The 16,480-nt window shown below is 50.1% G+C and overlaps 1 protein-coding gene across 1 annotated transcript in view; it reads right to left on the bottom strand.

Annotated features, from left to right (window-relative positions):
* Positions 1-15,193, bottom strand: part of ZC3H12D (zinc finger CCCH-type containing 12D) — a 39,331-nt gene extending 24,138 nt beyond the window's left edge. The window contains exons 1-2 of the mRNA XM_053222118.1: positions 14,221-15,193; positions 4,221-4,596 (exon numbers count right to left, since the gene is read on the bottom strand). Coding sequence (XP_053078093.1) covers positions 4,221-4,525 — 305 coding nt within the window. The 5' untranslated portion in view covers positions 4,526-4,596; positions 14,221-15,193. The remainder of the gene's footprint in view (positions 1-4,220; positions 4,597-14,220) is intronic.
* Between the last annotated feature and the right edge of the window lie 1,287 nt (positions 15,194-16,480).

Below are 16,480 nucleotides of genomic sequence, written 5' to 3'. Positions count from 1 at the left end.
TTTTTGGGGGTTACATTGCAAATACTCGGAGTTTTATCCCTTTCTTTCACCAAGAGATCTCTCCCCAGCTCAGGGCCGGGGGGAGAAAGAGAAGATGTGCCTTCATCGAAGACAGGGAGAAACAGGTGCAGACCGAGGTAGGAGCCCAAAGCCAGCATTGGCCAGAGTCCACTCAGGGACTCAGGAGGAGGTTTGACCCCCAGCCCAGGAGTGCCTCCTCCACGAAGAGCCCACTGAAGGGGGCTGATGAGACGCCCCCGCCCCACTGCAGGCCTGAGCTCCTGTCACTGAAGGTTGGTTACTCCAGAATAAGCCAGATTCCGTTGAAGTTTCTGAGAGCTTAGAAATGTAAATGACGACCCAGACAAAAGGCCCTCGCACGCCAACTTGGGGACTCGTTTAAGTAAAACCCTTGTCTGGGCAACAAGAGGATGTGAAATTATCAGGTGGTTTTCCCCCAAGCTGAAGTCCTTCCAAACCATCCTTTTCCTAAATTTGCCTACAGAACGCACCACGCAGTGGGCTCCTGAGAGTTTGTCGGGCAGGCAAATACGGGCACGTGTGCCGTGAAAGCCACCTTCTTTGTCAAACCTGCCAGATGCTTTTAGCTCTTTCTTGAGCTCACACCCTCCTCTCTCATGTACACACACGGGAGCACACGCACAGGCACGCCCACACCCTTTGAAGGTGCAGGTCTTGTGCTTGGAAATCACTCTGTGGGCGGCCAGCCCACCAGAGCCACCTTTCCGTGCACATGTGATGCCCGGTGGGGGCGGCGGGGAGGGGGGGTTTCCAGAAGGCTGGCAGCAGCAGAAAAGGCATCCTGGGGACCAGTCCTACAGAGATCACCTGGTGAGGGGGTCCAGCACATCCTGTGTGCAGCGGGCAAGTCGGGGCCCATCCCACCTGGGAAGGGCTCTGGTCAGCACAGGCAGGCTCTGACCCCAGAATAAAATCCATGGGGTCAGGGGCTCCCACCCTGAGACACTTTGGAAGACTGGGCAGTGGGAAAACCAAAGATGCACAGTGCTAGAAGAAGTACAGGGCTTTGGAAAGAGCTCTGAAAGCAGAGCCTGGCATTCATTGCTCTGTGACCTGGGGCAAGTTACTTACTCTCTTGGAACCTCTGCAGAAGAAGAGAAATTCCTTTCTCAGAAAAATGCATTTATTTCTTTCATGCATGCATAAAATAATCACCTCGAATCCTAGAATGTTACAGATGGAAAGCCACTTAAGATCATTGTTGTTTAGTCCAACCTCTTCATCGTATAAACAAGGGCTCAAAAACATCACGTGACTCACTCTGAGGTCACACAGCTAGGGTACAGTCCAATACCTAGGCGCTCATCGCATGTGGCCGTTTACATTTAACTTCAAATTAATTCAAAAGACACAAAATGTAAAATTCAGTTCCTTGGTCACAACAGCCACACTTCAAGTGCTCAGTAGCCCCATGTGTCAAGTGGCCATCGCTAATGGGCAGATAGGTCTAGAACTTTCCATCATCGAAGGGAGGTTTTGGTGGGCAGCTCCCAGCTAGAGGTCAGGACTCAGATCTTTGGACTCTCCCAGTGGCTCCTCAGGGCAGCACGGACATGAGCTCCAATCTGCCTTCTAAGTCCTTCCCTACCTCATGCAGCATCAGACAGCATACAAAGCAATATCTTCTTCCAAAACAGAGCGTAGCAAAGTCTGCGATACTACAAAACCTCAGAAAGGAAAATTTTCAGAAACCACGTTTCTGAGGTTAACTGAGTTTTGAGGTCAACTGATAATAACTAGACACCATGTTGGTTTCAACCACCCATTGTGTCTAAAGGGCGAGCCCCACACTTAAATCTCTCCTGCACAACTGAGATCTGGCAGAGCCCGAGGGTCATGGGTCCTCTTGACACTCTGGTCGGAGGACACAGGCGGTGTCACTGTGGGAGAAGGAGCCAGGGGATGAGGGAGAGCCTCACACCCCAACCGTCTCCCAGACTGGCCACTGAGCAAATCAGGTCCCACCCACCACGTGGTGGTTGAACAATGGGTCTTTTGTCCCTGACTCGGGATGCAGGGGCGGGGGAAGGGACGGGATGTGTGTGTGTGTGTGTGTGTGTGTGTGCACATACAGGTACACACACTGAGACTTCACACAGGCACACGTGCTCTTGTTAACTGAGATGACGTACGGGCAGCAAGTGTGTGAAAGAAAGCATCGGTGTTCTGACACATTCTTCATAATAAGCCTGAGTGATGCCTTCTACTTGTCCCCCACACAGATTGAGTACGAGGGGATTAAACTAGTTACAGTTGTGTGGGAGGGGGGACCAAATGGGTTTACCTGGGACACATCATGGTCACACGCAAGTGGAAGGTGTGGTTTGAGTTTGAATTCCAAGCAGCAACAGAGATTTTCAGCAAAATAAAATCCTCCAACACCACCCTATCAAAACAATTCCTAAAAACTCTCTGGTCCCCAAGAGAGCATGCCCACACTTCCCTGTAGCAGGTGAAGTAGTCAGTCCTCCCAGCCCAGAGCCATTCGGCTCTTTTGATCTGGGATCACAGAGCTGGTACAATCTTAGGGCTGGAAAGGTCTTCAATTTAAGCAATACCCTTTTAACTTTAGAGCCTCCTTTCTATGGATGCCCAGAAGGAGAGGTGGCTCGTCCTGATCAGACAGAGGCCAGGCCCCCCTCACAACCCTCACACACCCTCAGAACCTACCAGATCCTTTTTTTTGTTGTTGTTTTTAATTTTTTAATGTTTATTTTTGAGAGAGAAAGCGTTTGAGTAGAGGAAGGGAGGAGAGAGAGGGAGACACAGAATCTAAAGCAGGCTCCAGGCTCCAGGCTCTGAGCTGTCAGTCCAGAGCCTGATGCGGGGCTTGAACTCACGAACTGTGAGATCATGACCTGAGCTGAAGTCGGACACTTAGCCGACTGAGCCACCCAGGTGCCCCAGAACCTACCAGATTCTTAAACATCCTTTCAACTTCCCCCTGAAATCCCGAATTAAGCAGGATTTCATAGTCTGGCCTATCTGGTGCCTACATGGGAGCGTGTGTGTGGATGTTACAGAGGCCTGAGGACCAGCCCAGGGTGACCCAGCTGGCTAAAACTTGAACAAACACCACGCAAAGCACAAAGGCACAGCGCCAAGGGCTGGGCCAGCCTGGGTAGCATCATTCCAAACCTCCGTCCTACACTGCCAAGTCCAAAGTGAGTCCAAATCCCCAGGGAAAGCCACTGGCCCTGTCAGCCAAAGGACGGACACCCTCTGGACACATTTAGCGCTGCGGAGAACACGCCTCTCCTCAGTCCCCACCCTTGGCTCAGCTTTTGAAAGGGGAAGTGCGTCTATTTACAGCCTCGAGAGGCCAGTTTCCTATGGATCTGCCCTTTGCCTGCCTGTAACTAAGGGAAGAAGTAGAAAACCGCGCTTGTGTGCACAAAGCCTCCTCCTGGCCTACTGCGGAGTGTGGATGAGACGCTAAGATTGGCTTGCAGCTGAATGGAGCCGCGCAGGGAACGTGACAAGCCAGGGCACGGCCCTCCCATCACCGACGCACACAAAGATGCCAATACACAAACACTGACAATCGTGTCTGCGGCTCAGGGGCCGTGAGCACACGTCTCCAGCCTGGCTAGGGAGCCACACCACCGCCAGCCACCTCGCAGCACCCCTTCCACCCCACCCCCCAAAGAGGCTTTCTAGTTCAAGCACATTTCCCCTCTGGTTCTCATTACCTTTAGACAAGTAGCAAAGCTACCTATTAGCCCGTGTCACAGAAGAGGAAACTTGAGATGCTATGGCTTTCTGAGTCACGCAGCTGGTTAGGGACAGGCTCTAGACAAGAAGCCACATCTGCCGAGGCCCGGTGCTAGGCTCCTCCCCAGTCATCTACCGCCTTTCTCAGAAAAGAGCCTCTCTCTGGGTCGATACGATAATAGCTACCACTTGTTGAACACTTACTCTGCGTCAAGCACTGTCCTAGGCGTTTTGTGCAGCTCCAGTTCTCACAACTGCCCTCTAGGGAGGTTTTATACCAATTCTACAGATGGAGAAAGTGAGGCTCAGAGAGGTTAAGCGACTTACTTAAGGCCACACAGCTACGAATGGGATGGAATGGGGATTAAAGGTCCATCCATTAGCCCCCAAACCACTCTTTGGACAAAGCCACTGAAAAGAGGGACAGCTCTCCCACCCCGAGGCTCCAGGACGAAGAAAACTACCTCATGGCCACGTTGCTGCCGTCGATCACTATGGGTCGCAAGGAACTGGCTGGGTCTCCACGCTCTTCTTCCAGCTCTGCCGCCAGCCCGCAGTGGGCAGAGTCCAGGGTCCCGCAGGAGCCCCTGGGAACGAGCAGGGGCACAGCACTGCTCTCGTGGGCCCCAGGGCGGCTGCCAGTCTGGATCAGCTCCTGCAGCACGTCGTTGACCAGGGCGTCCTCACCCAGCTTGCCCAGCACCCTGACCACATCGTCCCGGCTGTAGCCCAGCTTCTGGAAGAACTCCATCTTGCTTGAGCGCTCCATGCCGTGCCAGCTGGGGCCCTGCTGAGGGTCCTGCCCCCAGTTTCCTTCTGGCAGAGCCACCCTGGCATGAGCTAAAGAGAAAAAGCATCCATCAGGTGTTTTCTGAGCGGCCCGGGCCTGGAGGCTGTCAGGTTACTGAGGGCAAATTATGCGTGCTCCCTCCCCGCCTTATCTGTCAGGAAATCATGTTGCCTGGTCCCCTTGGGGATTTTCAGTTGCTCAGTGTGGTTGGGGAGCCACAGATGCAATCATGCTGCTTTTACTCGTGCACTTTCTGAGGACTTCTCCCCACCCAGGTGCCCCCGCAAGGATCCACTGGCCAGAGGAGCCAAGGGCCGCTGAGCAAACCACCGAGCACTCGAACATTTGCACGCAGGCCAGAGACGTGTTTCCGAGGCTCGAGCATGGGCTGGGTTGGGCCCCCCCCCCACAATTCATTCGTTGAGGCCCAACTCCCGGTACCTCAGAGCGTGACTGCCTTTGTAGAAAGGGTCTTTAAAGAGTTGATTGGGTGGAAACGAGCTCCTTAGGGTGATTCCTGGCCAATATGACTAGTGTCCTTATAAGAAGAGGAACAGAGGAAAGACCATGTGAAGGCACAGGGAAAAGACCGTCTACAAGCTAGAGAGAGAGGCCTCGGAAGAAATCAACCCAGCCAACACCTTCATCTCGGGCTGCTAGGCACGGAACTATGAGGCAGTAACACCAAGAATAGGTAAAATATTACATATATGATATTATATGTCATACATACCACCCCTGTGGTATTGTGTTATAGCGGGCCCCGAAAATTAATATAGCTCCTCAGCTTAAAGAGGGGAAAGGGCTGCCTGGTCAATTCCATTCCCAGGAAAGCAATGCTCTGGCCCAAATTCGGCTCTGTGCTGTGGCACAGCTTTCCCCAGCAATGAATTCAGATAATAGTGAACCTGTAAAGTAGAAGGTCCTAACCCGCACTTTCCAGCGAGCATCACCGCCTGGCCTGTACCACGGGAGTGGTGGGGAGGTGGGGGTTCAGTCTGACCCGCGCTTACAAAAAGAAGACTGAATCAACACGACCCCTCTGGACAGACCAGGTCCCTCTCTCTTTTCTACTCACAGACACCAACAGCTTTCAAAAATCATTTGAAAATACAGAAATCGTCATGCAAATATATTTCGTGTGGAAAAAAATGCAACAATGTCAAAGCGTAAAGAATAACAAGAGAGGGGCGCCTGGGTGGCTCAGTCGGTTAAGTGTCCAACTCTTGGTTTCTGCTCAGGTCGCGATCTCATGGTTCATGAGTTCAAGCCTCGCGTCAGGCTCTGTGCTGACGACGGGAGCCTGCTTAGTCCTCTCTCTCTCCTTCTCTCTGCCCCTTCGCTGTTCATGCTCTCTCTCTCTCTCAAAATAAATAAATAAGCTTTCTTTAAAAAAGAAAAAAATTTTTAAAAAGATACACTGTCTCTCATACAAACCCCAAATCCCGCTTGCCTCTCCTGCTAAGTATTTGTTTATACCCTTCCAGTGCTTTTTCTACGTCTTGACTTGCATCTCTAACAGATACAACATATACTGTCCTAGCCGGGATGTTTTGACATAAATAGTATCATGCTACATCACTGTTCAGCAACTTGCTTTTCTTATTAAAAATGCATTTGGGAAATCTTTCTCTTTTTTTTATTTTTTATTATTATTATTTTTTTAATATTTACTTATTTTTGAGACAGAGAGAGACAGAGCATGAACGGGGGAGGGTCAGAGAGAGGGAAACACAGAATCTGAAACAGGCTCCAGGCTCTGAGCTGTCAGCACAGAGCCCGATGTGTGGCTTGAACTCACTGACTGAGAGATCATGACCTGAGCCGAAGTCGGACGCTCAACTGACTGAGCCACCCAGGCGCCCCTGGGAAATCTTTCTATGCCAGTTTATCTGTCCTGCTGCCCACTGTATCCCCAGCATTTAGAACAGCACCTGGCCCAGCTGAATCTCCTGCCGATTTGCTGAATGAGCGAATGATTGGCGTGTAACCATATGCCAGATGATGGAAGTTTAGTTTGCCTGCCATTTCTCTCGTGCACATCTGTCTTGTCCCCCATCTTCTTCTCAGTATGACAGGCTCTCTACCTTCCATTCCTCCTCTCCTGCTGGCATCCCCCGCAGCACCCACGTCTTCCTACTGGATCTCAGCGTGGCTTCCTGTTCCCTGCAGGGCCGCTCCCCTTAGCGCAGGAACTCCACCGAACGGACTAGGTCTAGCTCTGGCAGGAGGAGGGATTTCTCGGCTGGTCTCCTGGACAGAGAGGCCCGGCTGTCACCTCTACTCCACCTCGGCCCCCTGACTGCTGAAACACCAAAATCGCCCCCGAGGTCACCAGGGACCTCCTCATGGGCAAATCCAACAGCAGCTCCACACACCTTGCCTTATACAAACCTCTCTGCTGCTTTCAACACTGTGGACCACACCCTTGACTCTTATTTTAAATCAAGACACTTAAGGGGTTCCTGGGTGGCTCAGTCAGTTAAGCATCTGACTTTGGCTCAGGTCATGATCTCACCGTTGGTGGTTCGGACCCCACATCGGGGTCTGTGCTGACAGCTCAGAGCCTAGAGCCTGCTTCGGATTCTGTGTCTCCCTCTCTCTCTGCTCCTCCCCTGCTGATGCTCTGTCTCTCTCTCTCTCTCTCTCTCTCAAAAATAAATAAATTTTAAAAGAAGTAATAATAAATCAAAACATTTTGGACCACCTCCTCTTGAAACTCTTCTCCCTTAGGTTGTAAAACTTGGTCCAAGTCTTCTAAGTCTTTCCAGTTCTTTCCTTAGTCTCTGCTCATGGGTTCAAAGACAGGGTCCTGCCCAGGCCATCGGCTCTCCCTCTCGTGCCCTCCACCTGCCCCTATACTGGAGAGTCTACAACCGCACTTGTGGCTCAGACCTCGCTAAGCACCAGGCACGCACAGCTATAAATCTGTGAGGTAAATGGCATGCATGCTATTTGAATAAGTTCTGTGGGAACTGAGAAAATGCTGTCATTCGCCAAACATTGGCTGAGTCTGTCTACTTCAGCAGACCGAGTCTACTTCTCAAAGTGTGGTCCAAGAAAACTCGGGGGGCGGGGGTGGCCCAAGACCCTTTCAGGAAGTCCTCAAAGTAAGAACTGTTTTCATAATGACACATAATAAGGCGTAACGTGCTTTTTTCCACTCTCATCCTCGTGAGCATGTCATGAAGTATTCCAGAGACTGAGTGTTGTGGGATAACCCCTGGCGGTCCTCTGGTAAGCCAGATAGTAATTAGAGACTTGCAAATATACATCGGTGCCAGTCTTCTTACAAATTTTTTTGTTTGGGGAAAATATAGTTATTTTGCATAAAAATACATTATTTATACTAATGTAATGGTTTATTAATATTTAAAATAAACAAATGTTTATAATTGCCTGATTTTAGTTTCTAATAAGGTGCTTATCAGTGGATGGATATAACTCACATAAACGAAAGCTCTTTGGCATCCTCAATAGTTACGAAAAGGAGTTCTGAAACCAAAAGTTTCTTCTTAAATCCAGAGTTTTCTAGTAGGCATTTCCCAGAAGATGGTCCCGTGTAGGGAGCGAATAGTCATGTTATGCAGGGTCCCAGGACAGAAGCCCAGTGTCTTTCTCACACCATCCACCCACCTGTCCCACCCACACCTTCTTCATCCCCTACCTAACTCATGCTACAGCGTCCTACAGGCCTCCCTCAGCAAACCATTTGGCTCAGTCCCTGTTTGTAGCCAGCAGGATATTTCTAGAACAAGTGTGACCATGTCACCCCCTTCCTTAGAAATATCCTCAGGATGGGGCGCCTGGGTGGCTCAATCGTGTGGGCCTCCGACTCTTGGTTTGGGCTCAGGTCATGATCCCACAGTTTGGGGGTTTGAGACTGATGTGGGGGCTCTGTGCGGACAGTGCAGAGCCTTCTTGAGATTCTCTCTCTCCCCCTCTCCTTCTGCCCCTCCCCTGCTTATGCTCTCTCTCTAAATAAATAAATAAATAAATATCCTCAGACCCCGTGTTGACCTACAAGAAAGACACAAATGCCTAAGCATCCTGCTGAGCCATCACCATGCCGTGCTGGCCCCTGTGCAACTCACCACCCACCCTGGCCCACCTGGCCCACCTGGCCCTTTCTCTTGAGCCATGATGAATCTCTCCTGGCTCCCCAAGCCTTCTAGAAGGTTCTCATCACCGTGCTTCTGCATGTGCTTTCGTTTCTACTTGGAATGCCCTTTTTGGTTTGGCAAACTTCAAGATTCGGCAGAAATGCCCCTCAAAGTGGTCACACCTAAGTCCACAAACAGAATGAGTGACTCGGTCATCTCATCTACCAGGCACTTTGCTCACAGCTCTGCAATGACACATTGGATCATCACTTATCCGTATCTCAAGACACTGTGTACTATGTTCCCACCTCTTTGCCCTCAGAATCACTAGCACCTGGCACAGTGCTACTATATCTAAGGACTTTAATAGGTTTTTCTTCAGTGGATGCCCAAAGCTGAAAATAATCTTCCCTGCTCAAATATTTTTTCTTGGGTTCCCATCTCATTGAATGGTGTGCCCCAGACTAAAGAAGACATCTCAAGGTCATGTCACCTACTAGGCACCAGGCACTGTGCTGGGACCCAGTTCCATAAAAACTAATATACGGTCCAATTTCAATTTGTTTACAACCTCTTCAGGAAAACAGACCAAATAAGTAAATACCAAGCCATCAATCATGGCAATAAGCACAATACTTTCAATTAGGAAAAAAAAATGTGCTCTCAAAACTCAGGTGAGGAGTGACTTATCTTCCTTTGAGGGGACAGGAAAGGCCAGGAAGTTTCCCACAAAACTGGGCAACAGAGGATGCGCTGACATTTCCCAGTGGGGGAAGGGCCAGGGCATCTCCCCCCGGGGGGTTCTGGGAGGGCCTCCTCACCCCACTCCACCCACCACTACACTAATCTAACTAGTCCACTGACAAAAGATTTCTGTCACTCCATCCCGTACAGAGTCTCCTCCTTGACGGGTGACCAGTCCTTCTCCTTGGGAAGGTTGTTCTCTTGGGCTGGGGTCCAGCTTTGGGCCAGTCTCTGGGGAGGAGGAGGACACTCACCCAGCCTGGCAGGCCCGACTCACACCGGGAGTCACCTACTGTCCCTGAAAGACCCTTGGGCTGGCTCTCAGGCCTGCAGAGCTTCACTGGGGCTCTTCCCTCTGCCTGGAGGTCTGCCCCTCCTGCCCCAGGCCGGACTCCCCTGTCGCACCCGTCCCTCCCACGCCCCCGCCAGCCCAGCTACACCCCCACCTCCGCCCTTCCTTTCTTACACATACGTGTGGCTCTTGTTTTAATTTGGAAGAAAGATCTCGGGGGGAAAGCTCTCAGTTTTTCCCCATTGAGGATGATGTTAGCTGTGGGCTTTTCATAAATGGCTTCTATGATGTTGAAGTATGTTCCTTCTATCCCGACTTTTTCGAGGGTTTTTATTAAGAAAGGATGCGGAATTTTGTCAAATGCTTTTTCTGCATCGATTGACAGGATCATACGGTTCTTCTCTTTTCTCTTATTAATGTGACGTAAAGAAGTTGTGGTTTATATACACAATGGAATACTACGTGGCAATGAGAAAGAATGAAATATGGCCCTTTGTAGCAACGTGGATGGAACTGGAAAGTGTGATGCTAAGTGAAATAAGCCATACAGAGAAAGACAGATACCATATGTTTTCACTCTTATGTGGATCCTGAGAAACTTAACAGAAGACCATGGGGGAGGGGAAGGAAAAAAAAAGTTGGAGAGAGAGGGAGCAAACCATAAGAGACTCTTAAAAACTGAGAACAAACTGAGGGTTGATGGGGGGTGAGAGGGAGGGGAGGGTGGGCGATGGGCATTGAGGAGGGCACCTGTGGGGATGAGCCCTGGGTGTTGTATGGAAACCAATCTGACAATAAATTGCATATTAAATAAATAAATAAATAAATAAAGTTATAATGTATTACATCCACAAAAAAAATTTTGGAAGAAAGAGGAGAAGGGAAGAGAGAGGAGGGGTGTGAGAAAGAAAAGGGAGAGGGAGGAAAAGTGAGAGAGAAGGAAAAAGAAGAATGACTGTGGCAGACAGCATGAACATCACAGTTGGTGCTCACAGAGCTCTTCGCTGTTTCCACACCACCTTCACTGAGAGCCTCTCTCCCTTGAACTTGCCGTTACCCCCGGTTGGGTAGACGGTGGATAAGAGTAGCCCCTTTCCACAGGTGAAGAAGCCGAGGCTCAGAGTGGCACCGAGAAAAGGCTATACGGTTGGTAAGCGGCAGAGGCTGACAAAAAGTAGAAACCCAAAACAACGTGTTGCTCTGAGTTGTGCTCAAGATGGAGGCAGCATCTTGTTTTTGCAGAAATCGAAAAACCCGAAATACAACCGCCCGGGTGACTTCTCTTTGGTCCCAAAGTAACAGCTATGAGGAGGGTCCGGGTTAGTGTCGTAACTTTGCAGTCTGAAACCTGCAGACCGAATCACAGACATCTTCGCAATGAAAAACCTTGGGGCTTTTACCTGGGGCAGGGGAGGGAGAGGGGCTGCGTGAGGCCTGTCCTCTGCAGCTCTCCACGGCACCCACGAGTTCCAAAAGAGCTCCCTTTCTTTTATTTTTATGATTTAAAAAATTGTTTTAAGTTTATGTATTTATTTTGAGAGAGTGGGGGATGGGCAGAGAGAGAGGGGTTGGGGAGAGAGACTCCCAAGCAGGCTCCACATTGTCAAGCGCAGAGCCCAACGCAGGGCTCGGTCTCATGAACCGTGAGCTCACGACGTGAGCCAGAGTCAGGAGCCAGACGTTTCACCAACTGAGCCACCCAGGTGCCCCGGAGCTCCCTTTCTGAGGAAACTTTTGAAAGGTCATGCGTGGGACAGGAGGGCTGTTTTTACACAACATCAACTGAAAGAGTTCACCCACTTCAGAGGCTTTCTTTTGCCCCCTTGAGATTTCAAAATCAACTTCATTTCCTTTTAAAACTTCTAAATAAGGGAGAAACCTGAGGTGGGGGCCTGTCCTCAGGAGCCTCCGCTGGCCCTCAGGCCAAAACCCTCCCCTTGAGATGCGATGGTCTTTGAGCCGCAAGGCTGCCAGCAGTTTCTCACTGCTCTCTATTTTTAAGTCCTGAAAGTCTGAACGATTTCATTTGAGTTTGCTTCCTCAAGCTTGACTGGAAGTCACAAATAGCACAGATAATTAGTAACCCTTTAAAAATCCTCGGTCTCCTCAGGAGCTCGTAGGACGGTCAGCCTTGCAACACTTCCCGATGGTCAATAGTCAAGGGAGCCATGGAGATGGGCTCGGGTAGAATCCAAAGTTGGAGGTGGCCTAACAAAGCAGCAGGAAAGAAAGGGAGAAAGAGGGAGGGAGGAAAGGTAGAACTTTATTAACAAGGAGCATTAGGGGTGCCTGCGTGGCCCAGTCAGTTAAGCATCTGGCTTTGGCTCAGGTCATAATCTCACAGTTCGTGAGTTTGAGCCCCACCTTGGGCTCTCTGCTGTCAGCACGGAGCCAGCTTTGGATCCTCTGTCCCCCTCTCTCTTTGCCCCTCCCCAACTCTCTCTCAAAAATAAATAAACATTAAAAAAAAAAAAATGAGAATTAGATCAGACCGGTTCCTCCTGGAATCAGCCAATCCAGGTTGAGGGCCTCTGGACCTAGGGTCTGTAACCTCTGACTGGAAGACCTCCTGAGGAAAAGAATACAAGAGAAACTGAAGAAGGAGAAAAGGAGGAGACATTAGAGGGGTAAGACATGTAGAGAATCAGTAGCTCACATGTGCCCAGTATTTTACAGATACAAGGGACAGCCTTGCATATTGCCTTTGGAGATACCAACATCTGTGGGAGATGGAAAAGGATTCGTTACTCATGACTCATGTTGCAAGTAAGAAAACTGAAGAAAAGAGAGGTTTTGCCAACTTACCCCGGGTCTCACAGCTAATTAATGGGAGGGACTAGACTCCCAAGGGATTCCTCCTACAGCCTGGCCCAGAGGGTGCTGCCCAGGGCTGCTCAGGGGGCCACCGAGCAAGGTGAGCCCGAGCACCAGCCCCAGGAAGAATGCATTCATCACGTTGCCCCTGACCCTCAAGTCTGTTCCTGGTCACCTCTGCCACTTCTAGAGAAATCCACCCCATCATGATAGCCAGAAGTCACCTGCATGATGAGGAGAAAAGTTCTCATAGACACGGTCCGTGCAGTTTTGTGGCTCAGCTCAGATCACTGGGGTTGTCACTTAGATTTTGGGGAAGTCACAGAGAGGCAACGACTTCAGCCCACGAGATTTGGGTTTTGGGTCTGGCTTTTGGGGGATTTTTTTTAAAGGGAATTATAATTTTTTTTAAAAATGTGGTAAATTATACATACCACAAAATTTGCCATTTTAACTATCTTTAGGAGTGCAGTTCGGTGGCATTAAGCAACCATTACCAGCATCCATTTCCAGAACTTTTTCGTCTTATAAAACTGAAACCTTGTCCCCGTTAAACACTAACTCCCCACCCTCTTCCCCCACCCGCCCCTGGTAACCATACTCCTTCTTGCCATCCCTATGAATCTGACTACTCTAAGTACTTTCTACAAGTGCAGTCACGCAGTACTTGTCCTTCTCTGACTGGCTTATTTCACGTAGCATAATGTTTTCAAGTTCCGCCCTGTTGCAAGCATTTGTCAGAATTTTCTTCATTTTTAAGGCTGAATAATAGTCCATTATGTATATGGACCACCTTCTGTTTGCCCACCCACCTGCTGACGGACATTCGAGATGCTGCTCCCTTTGGGCTGTTGTAAATAGTGCTGCTGTGAGCATAGGCGGCCTGGTCTTGGGTTTCTCCTTGAGCTTGTCCCTTGCTCTTCCGTATTGCTATACGTTACTTCGGATACACACACAAGTATATACACACAAGCCCTGATCCATACCCCAGGGCAACTCTGAGTTAAAAAAAAAAAAACAACAAAAACCCATCCTCCTTATCTTCTACACCCAACCTATTCACTCGTCAGGTATTGGCATTCCTGGCCTGGCATCACCCGGCCTTGCAGAGGAGTTCATAATCCTGGACGCGTGGCCAAGGTTTCTAACAACCACAGGGAATGAGCCAAAATTGTCTCCATTGCCTCCGATTAAGATTTATTTCCATGTCCTTCTGGGCCTTCTTGGAGCCCGCAGAGCCGTCCTTTAGGAGAGATGGGGTTTGGGACTGTGGTCAAATATTCCTGATCTGCCGGGAAACTAGACACCCACAAATCAATATCTAGCCTAAAAGATATGTTTTTGGGAGCGTGGAGACAGGCTGAAAACGTGCCTGAGCATTCTCGACTTTTTGATTTCATAAAACTAAAAGATGTTCGAAGACCACAGCAGGAGTTGTCCCTTACACCTAAGAGTTCCTCCGATTAATCTTTCTCCCACGAAAGCCCTCTTGAAATAAAATTCAACTGTGCTAAAAAGAGCAAGGATTTCACCTTTTTTTTTTTTTTTATCTGTGCACTTAAAATCATGTGAGGCACGGGAAATCAGACTGCTCAGAATAACGCTAATCCAAGGACTGCTCCCCAACTTGCTCCCCGCCCCATATATTCTTGTGTCTCTCCTCCAGCCCTGGACCCCACAGCACCTGTCCTACTGAATGATGGCCGGAGCCAGGCACTCACCAGCAGGGCGCGTCGCGTCAGCCTCCACAGTGGACACCCGTGCTCCACGCAGCACCCCCAGCTCCACGCCTGCCACAGTCGGCCAGGTATCATCCAACCTGAGGGAGCCCTGCCCGGCTGGGCCACGAGGCCATTAGGAGGCCCTTCATGCCAAAGCTCCCCTTCCTGGGTGCCACGATCACATTCAGCTGCCAAGGTAGTTTTGCTCTGAGTTTTTTTTTTTTTAAAAAAAAAAGGAAAGGAAGAGAGCAATCAAATGAGGGAGGCAGACTTGAAGGCTTCGCCCCGGCATGAGTCACCGAATCAAAGTTTAACAACCACATGCAAAACAAATTCTCTGAGGGCATGGGCTGGCTGCACAGGAAAAAGCCAGGAGAGGCTCAGAGAACAAAAGTGTTCACAGGCGGAGGGTGAAAACTTCCGTTCCAAGTTCCACTCATGCCTTTGGCTGAAAAGAGCATCTGATCCGAGGGGCTCCCAACCTTACAAGCAAAACGAAAGCATGCAGGAGTGAAAAGTGTCAGGCGAGAGGAAGAACAGAAATGCCTACCAGATAAGGGTGCACAGGGGCTCGGGCGTGGAGAGGCCCTGTCCCTTCTAGCACAGAGTCCCTAACAAGTCCCAGAGGCCTTCGGGCTAAGGGCACTGGCCTCTGTCTCTAACAGGACTCTGAGCTGTCCTCACTGTAGCCCTGCATGGGGTGAGCGGCTGCTTGTCTCCATCTGGCAGGGGGAGCCTGACCTCAGGGCCTCCTGACCACGGCATCCTGCAGCTGCCTAGCTGCCAGCGACAGAGGGTGCGGGCAGCAGACCCTGAACTCTTGTCGTCTGTTTCCTGCATCGCTGGATGCCCGTCGGGGGTAGAGAAGGAGGAGGGAACACAAACCACGGCAAGCCCATCTCCCAACAATGACAGGGTTCTAAAGTCACTTGCCCAAGCACACGGTGAGCCAGCAGGTAGAGCTGGGTTTAGAGTCTGAGAGTTGTTGCTTAGGAAACTGGACTCGGCTGGTCTTCTTGATTTATCCCCCATCTGCCTCCTACAGAAGGTGTGAGGCTGTCTAGAATATTAAGACACAGAATGGGAACACTGACATAAAATCACGGTCAGAAATGATTAGAACAACAGAAACCAGAACATGGTACTGGAACCCAGATTAAAATAGTCACTTCTGGGTCGCCTGGGCGGCTCAGTCGGCTGAGTGTTCCACTTCGGCTCAGGGCATGATCTCGTGGTTCATGGGTTCGAGCCCCGTGTCGGGCTTGACAGCTCGGAGCCTGGAGCCTGCTTCGGATTCTGCGTCTCCCTCTCTCTGCCCCTCCCCCGCTTACACTCTGTCTCTCTCTCAAAAATAAACATTAAAAAAACGTTTTTTACTAGTGACTTCATCCGAGCCCTAACTCTAGCCTTGTTTTCCAGCACAATGGATTTTCTAAGAACAAGTATGATTTCTGTAGCGCCTCCAAGTGTACTCAGTGCCTTCCATCGGAGCGTCCTATCCCCACGACAGCTCTATGGCCCCAGAATTGTTATCCCCACTTGTGAGATACGATCCAGGGTAACTCAACTGCCTGAGTTCCCTCAGTAAGTGGTTGGCCCAGGACTGAAACTCGGGGCCACAGAGCTCCAAAGTATCCTCTCTACACGTGGCTTCTCCGCTCCCAAATACCGAATGAAGCACGAAGGGTTTCCGAACGAAATAAACATTCTCCTGGCATTAAATGTTAGGGGAAATCTAAATCCTTATGCTGAGTAACACATCAGACACCATCTTCAATTCAAGTCCTACAGAAGCTCAGAGGCCAGTGGAGGGGGGGGGTAGCAACGAGCCAAGAAGGGAATTCTCTGAGGATATTGTCCACTGCCACCCTGCTTCACACAACACGGGTCTGGACAATGAAACGTAAGAATCCTGGTTTGTGTCCGACCCCAGACAAAGGGCACCTCTGCGCACAGGAGGGACCACAGTGGCCAGCACCAACCAGCTCCGCAGGAAAGACACTTGAATGTGCTCACCTATCAGACAGGTGAATACTTGGCAGAGGCCCCAGAGTTCTGTGTCTGAAGACTTGGAGACATTATTGAAGCCACAAAAATTGTGACTCAGATGTCTCTGTAAGACAAGGACCACCGTACGGGGCCATTCTAGTATCCGATCTAGAGAAACCCCAGCTGATTCCTCCACAGCTAAAATGACTTAGGGGCACCCGGGTGGCTCAGTCAGTTAAGCGTCTGACTCTTGGTTTCTGCTCAGGTCATG

This window comes from Acinonyx jubatus, chromosome B2 (genome assembly GCF_027475565.1).
Source record: "Acinonyx jubatus isolate Ajub_Pintada_27869175 chromosome B2, VMU_Ajub_asm_v1.0, whole genome shotgun sequence".
NCBI classification, from domain to species: Eukaryota; Metazoa; Chordata; class Mammalia; order Carnivora; family Felidae; genus Acinonyx; species Acinonyx jubatus.
Note: the sequence above shows the minus strand (reverse complement) of the source record. Positions and strands in the feature narration are given on the sequence as shown.